Source organism: Eucyclogobius newberryi, unplaced genomic scaffold (assembly GCF_026437365.1).
Source record: "Eucyclogobius newberryi isolate DKJ021-1_F unplaced genomic scaffold, fEucNew1.0.hap1 SCAF_2, whole genome shotgun sequence".
In the NCBI taxonomy this organism is placed as follows: Eukaryota; Metazoa; Chordata; class Actinopteri; order Gobiiformes; family Gobiidae; genus Eucyclogobius; species Eucyclogobius newberryi.
The window spans coordinates 14,544,882-14,559,508 of record NW_027315834.1 but is presented as its reverse complement, the minus strand read 5'-3'; the positions used below and the strand labels follow the sequence as shown (position 1 = coordinate 14,559,508).

General features: G+C 38.8%; 1 protein-coding gene across 1 annotated transcript in view; it reads left to right on the top strand.

Moving 5' to 3' along the window:
• galt (galactose-1-phosphate uridylyltransferase) overlaps window positions 1–13,445 on the top strand; it is a 45,304-nt gene extending 31,859 nt beyond the window's left edge. The window contains exons 10-11 of the mRNA XM_072453646.1: window positions 12,531–12,685; window positions 13,262–13,445. Coding sequence (XP_072309747.1) covers window positions 12,531–12,685; window positions 13,262–13,348 — 242 coding nt within the window. The 3' untranslated portion in view covers window positions 13,349–13,445. The remainder of the gene's footprint in view (window positions 1–12,530; window positions 12,686–13,261) is intronic.
• The last annotated feature ends 1,182 nt before the right edge of the window (window positions 13,446–14,627 follow it).

Genomic DNA, 14,627 nt, shown 5'->3' with positions numbered 1-14,627 from the left:
TATATATATATATATATATATATATATATATATATATAATTTATATATTATACCATATCCATTATATCATACATATGCCAGGCTCCACTCGCAGTGTTGTGAGTTCTAATCCCTTCTCTTTCATCGCCCATTTTCACACTCACCTTTCCTGTCTAATAAAATAAAATAAAATATAATAAAAATATAATAATAAAATTAAATAAATACATAAAATTTAAATATTCCCTGGTTTAGAGTGATAATTGTACTATATTCAAGTCACATGCACCAACAAAATATGTATTTTAATGTCCATGGAGGATGATTGTGAAAAAATGTGATTCGAAACACTTGTTTTAATTTGGAGTGGCTCAAGAGGTGGAAATGGTCAGCTCTGATTTACATGATGAAAAGGCTTTAAGTGCACATGTGAGTGGAATTTTTTCTTTAATGAGACAGCAGTTGGACTTTTTTGAGGCGATACTGCGGGCGGGGGATTATTGTGCTACAATGGATCGTTAAGATTGCACTGGACATTTCCTGGCTTATCCTTGACCATGCATTCTTTACTATTAAATAGTGTAACCATAGAATGTAATAGATTTTTGATGCTGCTTTAGAGCTGGAAAAAGTTAATCGTTAATACTAAATTGTTTGAATTAATCTTCTAGTTTAGTAATAGTTATTTGGACTATGCACAGACTCAAAATGTGCTGAGAGACTGAGAGAAGCTGTAGAGAACACAGTAGGAAGTAGTCATCAAAATGACTCTGGAAAAGTTTCAAATGAGTTTCTGATGAAAAACATATTTTGCCTGGTGTATTCAAGACAATCTCAAGCAACTTCATATTAGCTTTTTTTATGGCTCAAATTTGGTACAAAGCTCATATTTACAGGCCTTCTGCTTGCAATGTTAATCTAATTGATTAAGCAAAACTATAATTACCAGATTAATACAACAAACAACAAACAACAAACACTGCTAGCCCTGAACATGTGCAATACTGACATAACCATGTGCAATACCGTCACATTCATGTGCAATTACTGTACTCACACGCAATAATGTCATATTCATGTGCATATAACTGATGTAAATAAGAGTGTTTACTTTACCATTATTATTAGTTTTATTTTGTGTTATGGTAGCTATTTTTATTTTATTTTATATTTATTTTTATTTAAACTCCCTATAAGTTATCTGTTCTTTTCCTCTGTATCTACTTGCGTTGTAACACCGAAATTACCCCATGTGTGGACAATAAAGGCATATCTTATCTTATCTTAATAGCAGCCCTTGACTGAAACATGATCCATCCATCCATCTTCTTCCGCTTATCCGGGGCGGGGTCGCAGGGGCAGCAGTCTAACCAGGGACTCCCAGACTTTCCTCTCCCCAGACATTTCCTCCAACTCCTCCGGGGGGAACTTGAGGCGTTCCCAAGCCAACGGAGAGACGTAGTCCCTCCAGCATGTCCTGGGTCTTCCACAGGGCCTCTTTCCGGTGGGACATGCCATGGAGGAGCAGCAGCTCTACTCCGAGCTCCTCGCCCTATCTCTAAGCCCAGTCACCCCAACGTATTTGGACCGCTTGTATCCGGGATCTTGTCCTTTTGGTCATTACCCAAAGCTCATGACCATAGGTGAGGGTAGGAACTTAGACCGACCGGTCCGATGCAGCGGCTGCAGTGAGGCAGTCACCGCCTGTCAATCTCACGCTCCATCCTCCCCTCACTCGTGAACAAGACCCCGAGATACTTGAACTCCTCCACTTGGGGCGAGGACTCCCCACCCACCTGGAGAGGGAAAGCCACCTTTTTCCGGTTGAGAACCATGGCCTCGGATTTGGAGGTGCTGATTCTCATCCCAGCTGCTTCACACTCCGCTGCAAAACCTGGATGGATGGATAATTGCTAGATTAATAGCAGCACTTGACTGAAACATAATGTGGATTTGAATACCTTTTTTTCTTAATACATCCTCAGTTTGTGTTTATATTGAGCTCAACAGTCATATACCACTGAATTGTCAGTTCCCATTCATTATTCCTATAGACTTTTTTTCTATAGTCAATGATATATTGTACATGAATGTATGTGTCTTATGCTCATTAGTCACTACACTGAGCCTTCAAACTCTTAATATTGACTTCAAATTCTATAACGTAAAGCAAAACAGTTATTCATTCCTAAAAAAAAGTATTATTAAGTGTATAGAATGATATTTATCTAGTTTTTTAGCAAGTTTAGTCTTGAGTCTTTTAATACTTTCCAACTCTTTTCTTCAAACACAAAAGTTCACGCTCCTTTTGGGTTTTGATGCATCTGAACTAGGTCTGCTCCTCTGTTCTGATGCGAGTGTATCAGGCTTAGCAGATGTATTCTCGTTATAAAACACAACCACGAAAATGAAAAACACTGGGAACAGAACTAAATGTCAACATGCAGAGATGTCTGTCAACCAGTCCTTATTTCATGGCACAGCTGCTGCATGACGTGAGAAGTAGAACACATTTATGCAGTTTTGTATTAATTCTAGTGTTGTGTAAGAGTTCGTTCCGTAAGAGCATCATAACACATTCAAATGGACCTGTTCTCCCGCTGGAAAAGATAACTTACTGAAGGGCAAACGGGAACTTTTTGAGTGTTTTTGAAGTCATTTAACTTTGAATGTTAAAGATTTTATACTACAGTGTCATATGAACAGACTATTGCAAAATTCTACCAATACAAGGGCTACTTCCTTCACCGCAACAAATATTAGCATAATATAATACGTATTCATAATGTACATACTATCATGTACTGCACATTTACATCTATGTTTAATTATAGATACAGTTGGCGTCTGTGTTCATCTAAGGGAACACCTACAAACAAACCTCTGTGGGAGAAGCAATCCATTAATTTTAATGTACAAGAGCTTCTCTGTCACCCACTGCTCAACAACTACAAGAGCAAAGACAGATATATAAAACATAAAGTGGTCCGATGGCATAAATCTGTATAAATATTCAAGAATGGAAGCTGCAGGCTGAATGCTATCGTGATACTAGCACCGCCGGCTGTATTTTAACATTTACAGAACAATCCATTTATTTTTCTGAAAGCTCAACTTGAACTAGTGGTCCTTAATATATACATAATTGGCCAGAAATAACGTGCTCCCATTTATTCATGGGAGAGCACATTCCCCAGGCCACGCCTCCTAATATGACGCCCTGCCAAATATATATATATATATATATTCAGGAATATCTCTCTCTAATTTCAGAACAAGAAATTTAGGCAAAGACTATATCTTCTTGTTAACTTCTCCATGATTAAACGTCACCTCCCCAAGGTTATTGTGCCTCTCGGACAGCTGTTTTCCATCAGACTGACTCCGGGCTGATATGTGTCCAAACAGTGAGGATAATGGCAGTGCTCGGCCGTGTCTTGTGGGTGAGCTGAGGTGAGCGGGTGCACCCATGGGCGACTGAGGAGTGACACACGTACAGGAGGGCTGTCACAACGGCTGGGTGCACTGACATGTCCACACATCAGAGAATGTCATTTTTGTCTAGAGGTTATATATTTGTACTGGGTGATTGAGCCACTACTATCTCTACTGCTACTGCTTCTGCTACTACCACCACTATGTTAACATCTTCAGTGGGGAAGACAGACAATGCAGTGAGGTCCAATTTGGTCAGATAATTGTGGCAAATATTCACATGGAGTCTATTTTTGTCGGATGAGTGACGTTGAACGAGCTTTATACAGAGAGACAAACCATAAACGCTGTAATATCATCCGTATTTAATGGCACTCTACTGTATCAAGACGGGACCTTTCATTTCCTTGTTTCTGTGAGATCAAAAACAACATCGGCCAAATATGGGACAATATACGGGACGTGGGATTTCCGTTTTGCTCATATTTGTCTTGGGCATATTCCGCCTTTATCATGTACGTGAACTAAATCCGTTGGATGTTTCCAAAAGCCAGCGTGCAACTAGAGCGCACAGCCTCACTTTTTAATTGAACTTAATGATGCGACTGTGGATGCACTTAAAGGGGAGAAGCATTTTGTCTTGATGGATTTAAGCAGAACAATGGTGAGGAGAGAGCAGAGGAGCAAAGGATGAGTGGAGGAAAAGAAGAGGGGCAGAGCATGAGCAAAGGAGAAATATGATTGGAGGAGAGAAGACACACGCCATATAATAAAGGTTGGCTCGATGCAAAGATCTGGACACTGTTTTAGAAATTAAGACATTTTGACCTCCATCATAAAGTAATTTTCCATTTGATGGAAATGGCTTGAGCAGCTTGAGCTCAAATTGGTCCTGCCCAAAAGGTGGAGTTAGAACTAAACCCTGCTTACAATTCTGACACTCTTACACCTGACCACTTTTCCTTCTGAGCTGTCATTTTACTGGTTTGATTTCTGCCAAGGTGTTATGATGTGTTTGTAGACTGAGGGGAGATTATATCTCAGATCATCATTCCGTTTTAAAGAAGGTTTTTCTTCCTTTTTTCTGCCTTTTTCACTCCTCTTTCAAATCTTCTCTTCTCCTAGATCATGCTGCCTAAACATTTTCCCGGACTGTCTTCAAACCTGTGATTTGTGGCTGTTTGATGCGATGATAATGATGTGATTTCACCGATGTAATGGCGCTTGTAGCCTTCCTGCTTGCATTGAATAGTACATACATAAGTAATGTATGTCAATTTCTTTCATTTTTGGTTCTACAAATGTGTTCTTACCATGGCCATATAAAGCCCCCATGTTTTCTGCAATGTAGATACTTGGAAGGTCCAACTGTCAAAGCAAACAATCTTATGTTCCTCACAAACCAGCCAAACTTTGGAAAACTTAAACAGATCCTAAATATAGATTAAAACTAATTGCAGAGGCCATGAGCAGACTCAATCACTGATCATCTTTATACAGTGGCTGGCCAAAGTATTCGTACTTGGAACATTCACATTAAATACATGTTATCTGAATTTCTTGTGAAAGAGCAACACAAAACAACAGGTGGTTGTGAAGTGGAAGGGAAATTATACATGATTTATAACTAAATAAAACCATTAAAAGTGAAGCCTCTTTTCCTTTAGTGCAACCTATTGTTGTCAGAAGTTGTCTGATGATTACTGAAAGATTGAATGTTGACCTAATGTTTCAATAGAGTCCATCTGTGCAATCTATTGTTAGGATAAATGCAGCTGTTCTGTAAAGGACACAGAAGTTTGTTAAGAGAATGTTTCAGAGCAAATAACATCTTGAAGTCCAAGAAACCCACCAGACAGGTCAGGGATGAAATTGTGGAGACATTTAAAGCCGGGTTAGGTCATAAAAAGATTTGCCAAGCTTTGAACATCTCAGGGAGCACTGTTCAATCCATCAGCTGGGAATGGAAAGAGTATGACACAAGTACAAACCTACCAAGACATGGCCATGCATCTTACAGTCACTGATTGGAGATGTAGCCAAGAGCCCCATGGTAACGCTGGAGGAGCTGCAGAGATCCACAGCTCAGGTGGACAGGGAATCTGTCTTTATGGAAGAGTGGCAAAAAGAAGCCGTTGTTGAAAAACAGCCACAAGAAATCCTGTTTGCCAGAATCCACGTGGGACACATACATTTTAGGCGTTTTGCCTGAAAGCAAAAACTAACATGGCACATGACTGAACACACCATCCCACTGTTAAACATGGTGGTGCAGCGTCAGGCTGTGGTGATGCTTGTGCTTTTCCTCAGCAGCAATAACATGTCTTTAAGTTTCTTGTCGTGTTCCAGGAATAAAAAATATTTTTGCAAGCCACTGTATGTTGAATATTTGAAGTCAGGTGAGTTCCCCTCTGCTGAAGTTCTTGTACTACTGTATGCTTTCATCTTGAATGATTCTTTTTTTTTTTTTTTTAAGGTACATATTTTGTGCCATTTTGCTGCAAAGAGGAAAGTTATCATGTTCGTGATATGGGTCTATTTAAAGGTGGTATGGATGATTTTTTTCAGCAAATTTTTTATCATATTTCCTCGTGGCGTGGATAAATCATTTGTCCTGCCACGTATCAATCATAAAACGCACCTACCGCTCACCTGCAGCCGCGTCAGGCTCGTGCTCACGTTTCCGCGTGCCTAAGCGCATGGATCTATCATAATATAGTTCGCTCAGTGTACGGGGCAAAATGAAGACGGAGAAAGACAGTTCGAGCTGACGCAGAAGTGAACAGAAATCTACGGGAGACGAGCGATGTGATGCGCTCCGTTGCACTAATAAACAAACGCACGTGTGTGTTTTATCAGTCCGCACGGGGGAGTGCGCATGCGCACTTCCGTCTGCCTTCTCAAATCGCCGAAAAATCGTCCATACCGGCTTTAACTATAGTTTTTAAAAAGACATATCACAACTTATGATACAAAAATGTTGAACCTTATCATTATTTGTTTGGGATTGGCTTCACAAACATGCCATATTAATCTTATGACTTAAAGTCCTTTCCACTGACAATAATCACATCATTGGACACCACATTTTGAAACATCAGGTAATAATAATAATATATTTTGTTTATTTTTGTGCTTTCTTGTGGCTTTTTAAAAATGTTTTGCATTTGTATCTCACATTTTCCAGTAAAACGCAATGTATGTAGATACAATATAAATGTAATTGATTTTGTTGACACAAGTGCCAGTAAGAGCAGAGGTGCAAACAAAAGAAGTTGAGCTTAATGAAAAGCAGTTTGAGTTTTACAATTATGAGATGGGTGGGTTGTATTGAAAGTGTATGGATTTTGAACCAGTTGCGTCTGGTGACATTTATGGATGGGCAAGCAGACTTGGGATGTTCATCAATGTTTAGTGGTTAATATTTGCATGCACAAGTAAACAAAAGAATTCAAAATTGAGACCCCCACTCTCCTGCTTGAATAGTGAGCGCTTATCTTACTGAGCTAAACTACTATACTTGTTTAATATGCTGGATGGACTGAACAGACCCACTTCACGATCAATTCATTACATAGATTTGCACTCTGTTATTAAAATACTGCCTCTATTTCTAACAAACGTCTAATCATTAGAAACATGAACAGAGTAGAGCTGTAATTGGGCCATAAAAGTTATGCCCGATGGGTCCCGTCGGGTTTGGGCAAAGATCTTCAACTTTATAGAACACAACCTTAGCTACAAACAAAAAGTTGTCTCTAAAAGCTAGATTTTAAGTTGAATCTTGCTGTTGCTTCACATCTCCTCTGCACATGTGCAGTTAGGGCAGAACCTGCAAACATCCAAGATTCTCAGACATGTTTGGTGGTTTGAGGCGTTGTTGTCCTCAGTGTGCATGTGCAGACCACTAAAACAAGCTGCTGTCTGCTCAGGTTGTAAAAGCAGATGTTAGAGAGCGGAACATGAACAGGCTGAACACGGTCAAAGAATGAAAAGGGGTGGGAGAAGAACAATCAAACTTCCCATGCAGTATTGTGCAGCAGCCTGTAGAGGCCACTGAAAGCCAAACTTCAGCAACAGAAGTGAGGGAAAAACAAACTTATTTTGATATATTTCGAAACAATAAATGCAGTTGTGACACACAGTAATTTTAGTTTTTTTGGTCAATCACTGATTACCCTGACTGCACACCACTGCTTTAAACACTTTATGATGACATCAAAAGGTGTTTTGGCGCGTTTTCAGCCCCGGTTCCTGTCCCAACCTAAATCTGCAGGATTACTGGAACATGAATGCTTTAAACAAAACACTACTCCAAGTTAATTTTATTTAATTCCATTGTACTTCAACTGTAGATATAGATTTGTTATAAATGTGACAATAACCCTAACCCTTAATGTAAATAGGTACATTTATAGTCTTTCTATTAACTTTTTATGGCTTCCTTTAGTTGGACAGACCATTACACTTCTCTCTGTAAGACCTTTTTCCATTCTAAAACACATCCACCTGTGAAAGCCAACCATTAGATAACAGTTTGGATTATTAGCACTCAATAAAAGCCTTAGTTACCTGTAAATAAACATTCCAAACATCTAAAAGAACGAATGAAGTCATGTTTTGGCATCCAAGCCCCTGGACCAAGCTGCTGCATATTCCATTATCAGACTCTAAAGTCATCTTCAGAGATCAGCTAATTTGGGACGTATACAACATCTTTGAACAAAAAAAGCTTGGCACACCTTCCGTTGGCCTGCCATCTGTGAGCAAGATGTGTGCTGTTTTAAAATGTTAAATTGTTTGGCATCGAAGTTGGAAGCTGATAAACACAGGGGAAGTTAGAATTGAGATAAAACCAGCCGAGAACTAAAAAGGTGGTGAAAAAGGAAAAAGTTACAAAAAATCTTGGCATAGTGGTAAGACGATGATTGAAGAGTGAACCAGAAGTGTCAAAGATTGTTCCACAAACTAATGAGAGATTAAAATTAGTAGTTCTTAGTTGACTTTTTTTTTTTTTTGTGAATTGATATTGTTAAATGGACTATACAGACTCTAAAACAAAAAGACAGGATTATTAAGTAACTATTTTGGATTTCCATCAATAATACATTTTATTTGCAAATATTCTATAAGCCTAAAATCACCATATTCAACCTCAATGAAAATACCCGCCAATCATTTGACTAGTTGACTGTAAAATTAACATCTGACTACACAACCTATGAACCCAAAGTGCTGCCCGGAAGTCGTGCGGTCTAAACTTAAAAAACTATGCTTTTTTTCCCGCTTCTAAAATATTTTCTGGTAAATTATGTCTATTTTAAACACAACTAATTCATATAAAGTCACAACCAAGTTTTAATGGAGGCTGTCGATATAGCGGTACACCAGAAAAGTAAACGTTAGTTCAGTAGGTGGGGAATCTGTTCATTTTTGGCGTGGCTCAGCGAGTCGGTCCCGGCCTGCGCGATGCATCTCGAGGGATTTTAGCTCCTCCGCGCCGACAGACCGAGGGACTTCTTTCCTTCTCTCCTGCTCTGGAATCTCCCTTTAACTCATTAACTCAAAGTATTCTACTCTCCTCCTGAGTACGCCTCGTTCATTCTGGCCTCTGCACGGGCTTCCTGTGGCTCAGAGAATAGACTTCGCTATTTACATTCCTTTTAGCGCGAACATGCAGGAGGCACAGCGCATGCTCGCAGATTAGGTTCTGAGTGTGGTGCAGACCTTCTCGGACTCCTTGTCTATTACTGTATCCTTGGGGATTTTACCAAGGGAAATCTGAGCTACGAACTACCAAAGTACAGCCCGACCAGAAAGCAGAAAACACTGAATCACTGTTACACAACTCTAATTAATGCCTTTCGTGCAGTGGCCCACGCTGCCCTGGGCTTTTTAAATCACGTCACGGTTCACATGATCCCCATGTACAGACAGAGGCTAAAGATCTCCAAACCTGTAGCGAGGACTTGACCAGCGAGGTAGTGGAGAAGGTATGCACATGTTTGGATATTACAGACTGGGAAGTTTTCAGAGCTTCCACAGATTCTGTCAGGACAGCATTATACCTACATGCACCAGGGTGAGTTATAACAATGATAAGCCCCGTTTCGCTTCTGTATGGAGAAGGCTCCAGCTTCCAGCTTCTCACCAATTACAAGCCCAGAGCCCCCACGCTGCAGACAACTGGAAACTGGCTCACCAGCTCGCAGGCCACAGGAACTGACATTTCCCCCTCACCATGACGTGCTGCTGTCTGTTGCCCAGGCCCAGAAACTCATGACCAATCAGAACAGTTGTTAAACTTAATCTCTGTACATTAGTAGTATTTAATTAAATAGAGTACTAATTAACTCACTTTTTAGAAATTATCAGTTTTAACTTCTTTAATTCAAACTAACTGTACTCTAACTTAAAGTAACTTGAAGTGACAGCTCTCTTGTGAAAATGCATAGCCTGTTTTTGTTGACTTTTTTTTTTTATTTCTTTCTATAAATAATTAAGATAATACAGAGAGTCAGTGTTTCTCGGGAGACGTCGGCCAATGTTGCACGGCTAGTTTTCCACCCAGACACTTCAAACGCCCTGAAAATACATATTTAACCATCACAAGGATTTACACAGGCTGTACCCAAATGATTTCATCCATTTTGTTTATAGTTGAGAGCAAGTTTTGCTTGTAGAAATATGTTGTAAAATAAGCTCTTGGTATCAGGATACAACAGTTTAGTATCTAATTATAGAGAATTTTAATAACTGAAGTTTGATTCTCAGGAAGTGCACTTTTAGCATGCTAGTTGTTGTTAGCTTTACTGTGAGGGCAAAACTCGCTTTGGCCTCTTCAAGTTGTGAAAAGGACTCACTGTAATAAACCATTTGCGGTGAATAATTAGGATGATTGGTATAATATCTCACATATTATGTGAGAAAGTGAAGAATACGTTTGGATTGCTGCGTACAGTTTAAAATTAACTGCTCACGTTAAGTACAATGTTTGCCCAATCAGCTTACCCACCCTCTTCTAGTATTCTCAAAGCTTCACTAATAGCCCTATTTAAGCTATCTCGTTCCTCGTACTTCTCCATAATGCCTTCTTCAGACTTATATACATGTGTGGTCCATTACTTCCCTTTACCACCATCTCCGTCTCTCTCATCTGTATTGTATTGTCAGACCGCCTATTCTCTCGAACAGCTCCTATTGTGAATAATACGACCCTCGAGATCTTTTCTTCCTCCTTTGTGTTTTTTAAAAGTGATTTGTTCGGGCGCACGCTACAATCCCTAATCACCTCATTACCTTGTAGTAGAATGAAAACGACTCCCAGATAGAAGGCGTTTAAATGTTAAATGTGGTCTTAAATCAGAGGGAACAGGCTCGTGCTAGCAGTGCCCTGTGGGGCCCATCCACACTGGTGTAATTAAGTAGCACAATGTGATGGGTAAAGAGAAGAGTCTGTTTTCTGTCTATGTTAAAATCAGATTACTACGGCTTGGTATTAGCTGACAATGTATTTCAAATCTATAGGCTTGCAGTGTTAGGTAGGAATGTAACTATTGCCGATGTGTAATGTGTGTTTTACCTTTTGGATATATCTAAATGGACACATATTATGCAACATTTATTTTTTTAGCTTAAAATTGTTGCATTTAGCTTCATTCTGGCTTGTTTCTCTATCCTGTTTACGGGTTTGTCTTCTTTGCTTTTTCTCTGAGCTGTAATTTCCCAGAATAATGACATCATGTGTAAAAATCTGAAGGTCTCCTGTGCTTTTTCTAAGTCGATAAATCATGGCCAGACTCGTTCTGAGCATTTCTGCTGTCAAACCTAGTTCACTACAGTTGCTTACATTATCACGCTATAGCTTTTATTTGTGTCCCCATGGTAATTTCCTCTGCTGCCACTATATGTTATGTCATATGTGGTTCTCTATACGGGCATTATTTTAAACTGTAAAACGAAATGCCAAAGTAAGGCAATACAAATAGTGCATAGTACATGCCCGTCATATTTGTTACAGGAATACTGGTTTCTACCCAACTCCCAGGTGTGTTGTACTCAGTAGGCTAAGATAAGATGTATGTTAGGTTATAAATATTGTGCGTTTATTAAAAACTACATAAATAAATACATACATTAATACGTTTGAGTGATTTATGCTTAAGTAACCTTGTATTCTCCTGCATTTGAAACTTGAATGCTTAGAACATTTCAGTTTTAAAATAAATCCATAGATATATATATTTTGACACAATAGAACAAAACATGATGCAGAGAGCAAGCATGAATATAATATAATACATTGCTGCACAGATTCTCTAACATAAATGTCCCATTTTGTCCATAGTTTGTTAAATTGGACCATTTTCAAAAAGAGTCCAAATGTAATTTTTTCAATTTTTCTAATGTCTATTATGATGTCATGTCAGTCTTTAATTGTCGGTTCAGATTATGTCGTCCATTTCCATTTCTCCACGATGGATTCCTTTGCTGTGGTCAGAAGTATGTTCCAAAGGCCATTTACAGCGTCCATGTCCGGGGTCCTGAAGCCCAAATACATAACGCTGTGGGAAGTTGAGTGGGATGATGACGACAAAAAACGATTGCTTTGCTCTATTGATTTCAGTCCAACATTTCTGAGCAGCAGGACAGTCCCAAAACACGGTTTGGGACTGTCAACAAGCAGCACATCCCTGTGCATAATGGGCACTGTGACATGACTGAGATGTACACACATTTTCACACTCTTCATCAGTGAATACAAATCACCTTCTCTTTCCCATTTATTTTTCATGTAATTAGTAGAATGGCTGCCCAAATTACATTTATACATTTATATCATTTAGATATTATTCTCCTTGAAAGCTCAGATTACAATAGTGTTGCTGCAGTTCTCCCTACTCCGCTTCATACACAAATGTTCAAAAATGTTGGTCTAGTAGTGCAGCGCTCTGATGAAGTGACGTTTATTCAAAATAATGATCCACAGGTGTCACAGCTTCTAACTATATTATGTCTTCTTACTTAATAAGAATGGACATTTAATCTGCCCCAATCTCAACTAAACACTACAGGCCTATAATAGACAGTTGTTTTCTCTGTGATTATCACTGCAGGAGCGCCGACCGGCCCTCACCTGACAGAAGACGCCTCCCACTGGCAGCTGCACGCGCACTATTACCCTCCACTACTGCGCTCCGCCACCGTCAAGAAGTTTATGGTGGGATACGAGATGTTAGCCCTGGAGCAGCGAGACCTCACCCCAGAACAGGTAAACCTCATGTCTATGGTTAAAGAACGTACTTATGCAGTAGGTGGTGCCGTTTTGCTCAGTAACACTCGATACATGGACATGAATTAAAATGAGAGAAAGAAAATGTGGGTCTTTAATGTATTCAAATAATATGTATTGGTCTCATCTTGTCTCCTTTTTAGGTTATACAGTTACTCATATGGATGTAAAGAATCATTCATTTTATACCGCTTGTTCCCGTTAGGGTCGCGGGTGTCTGGAGCCTATAACTTATAAATAACTCATTCTGGAACACAAAATGTACAAATGCCACAAATGACTATGGCGGAGACGACTACAATACATTAGGGAATGTTTAGGTAATTAATTAATTCATAATTTTGATAAATTGTGGTTGCACTTTGCACATATCTGGTAAAGGGTCCAGTACTTGCTAGTCTCCATGGAGATGTTATTGCTTTGCTTTGCCTGGGCTGAAATTATGTAGTGGACGTAAGGCTTTAGACCTGCACCAGTATCAGTTTAGATTTAAAAATACATATTATTTGGTTATTTGGTTTTGCAATTCATGTGATAATCCAATTTTTTTTTTAGGCTGCTGAAAAACTAAGAAACCTCCCAGATGTGCACTACAAAACTAGATCACCTCCCGAAGCACCATCAAAAGAAGCCACAAGTTAAAAACTTATTAATTAACAAAATTAATCTATTTGTTAAATCATGAGATGGACAAGATATGATAAATTCTTCTTTTAAAATCAAATATACTGATTGCCTCGCTTTCTTCTTCTGGTAAATTCACACAAAGATCGATTGCTGGATGTGGGGAAGTTAAACACTCGAACAATGAGAGATCTGTGATGTAAATGAATGCCTTTGTTCTCTTTGTACTTCACTTAGTCAAATGTACAAGGGCTTTCTGATGCCAAGTTGCCTTAAACTCATTCAAGAACTCAATCCGCTCTATATTTTCATTTGAAAGGAATGGAGCTCAATATTATGATTTTCAGAATCGCGGACAGAGACTTGGATCAATTATCAGATACAGAAATATATTTTTAACCCTTGACTAATTCATGTAGTTATCCTTGGCAACAGTAGGTGGCAGTGTTGCTCAAAAAGTCAACCCCCGACAGAATTTGACTGCAAATTAGAAAATTAAACTGCAACTTCAAATTACTTTTCATAAATTCAAATAATTGCTTAGTACCATTAAAGGCAGGCAAATCACAGTTACTTTCAGTCATGAATTGATAATAAAGAACACGCAGAAAATTGATTGTTTGAATAATGTGTTCTTTTTTAACAAATAAACATCTTTCAAAACTAAAAATTGGATTGGATTTGGATTTTGTTTGGCTTTTCCACATGAAATAAGACACACAGAACTTTTTAATGTTTTTTTTAATGTGGATAGAGAGGAAGATGCACTGTTTTCCCTCCCTTTCTGTACTGACAACTTTGATTCCCTCTTAAAACCCAGTAAAAGACTTAAACATTCCAATAAAACGGTAGAGACAAATTGTCAGACGTCTTACAATAACATCTTGGCCTGCCAAAATATCTGAAAACACAAACTTCTTTCCTGTTTGGTTGCAGCAACAGCTAACCATGCAGCCGGAACTACATTGACCATGATTCTTTGCTCCATTTCAGTGCAGACTGTGAAGAAATAACTGTTATGAAGGCTTGTCACAGCATTTCGGGTTTTTATTGATGTTTCTCTTTAACAAACACAATGAACGTTTATAACAAGACACAGCATTCACCCCGATTAAGCAGCAGTAGCACAGATTGACATAATTGACATCATTTCTACAATATTGCAATAGATATCCTGTGCTTTACCTGAACTATTCCAGGCCAAGCAATAACATCTCCATGGAGACAAGCAGGTGGCAGACCTTCCACCTGAAAAGTTACATAGTGCACTTTTACGTATTAGGGACAATAATATCAC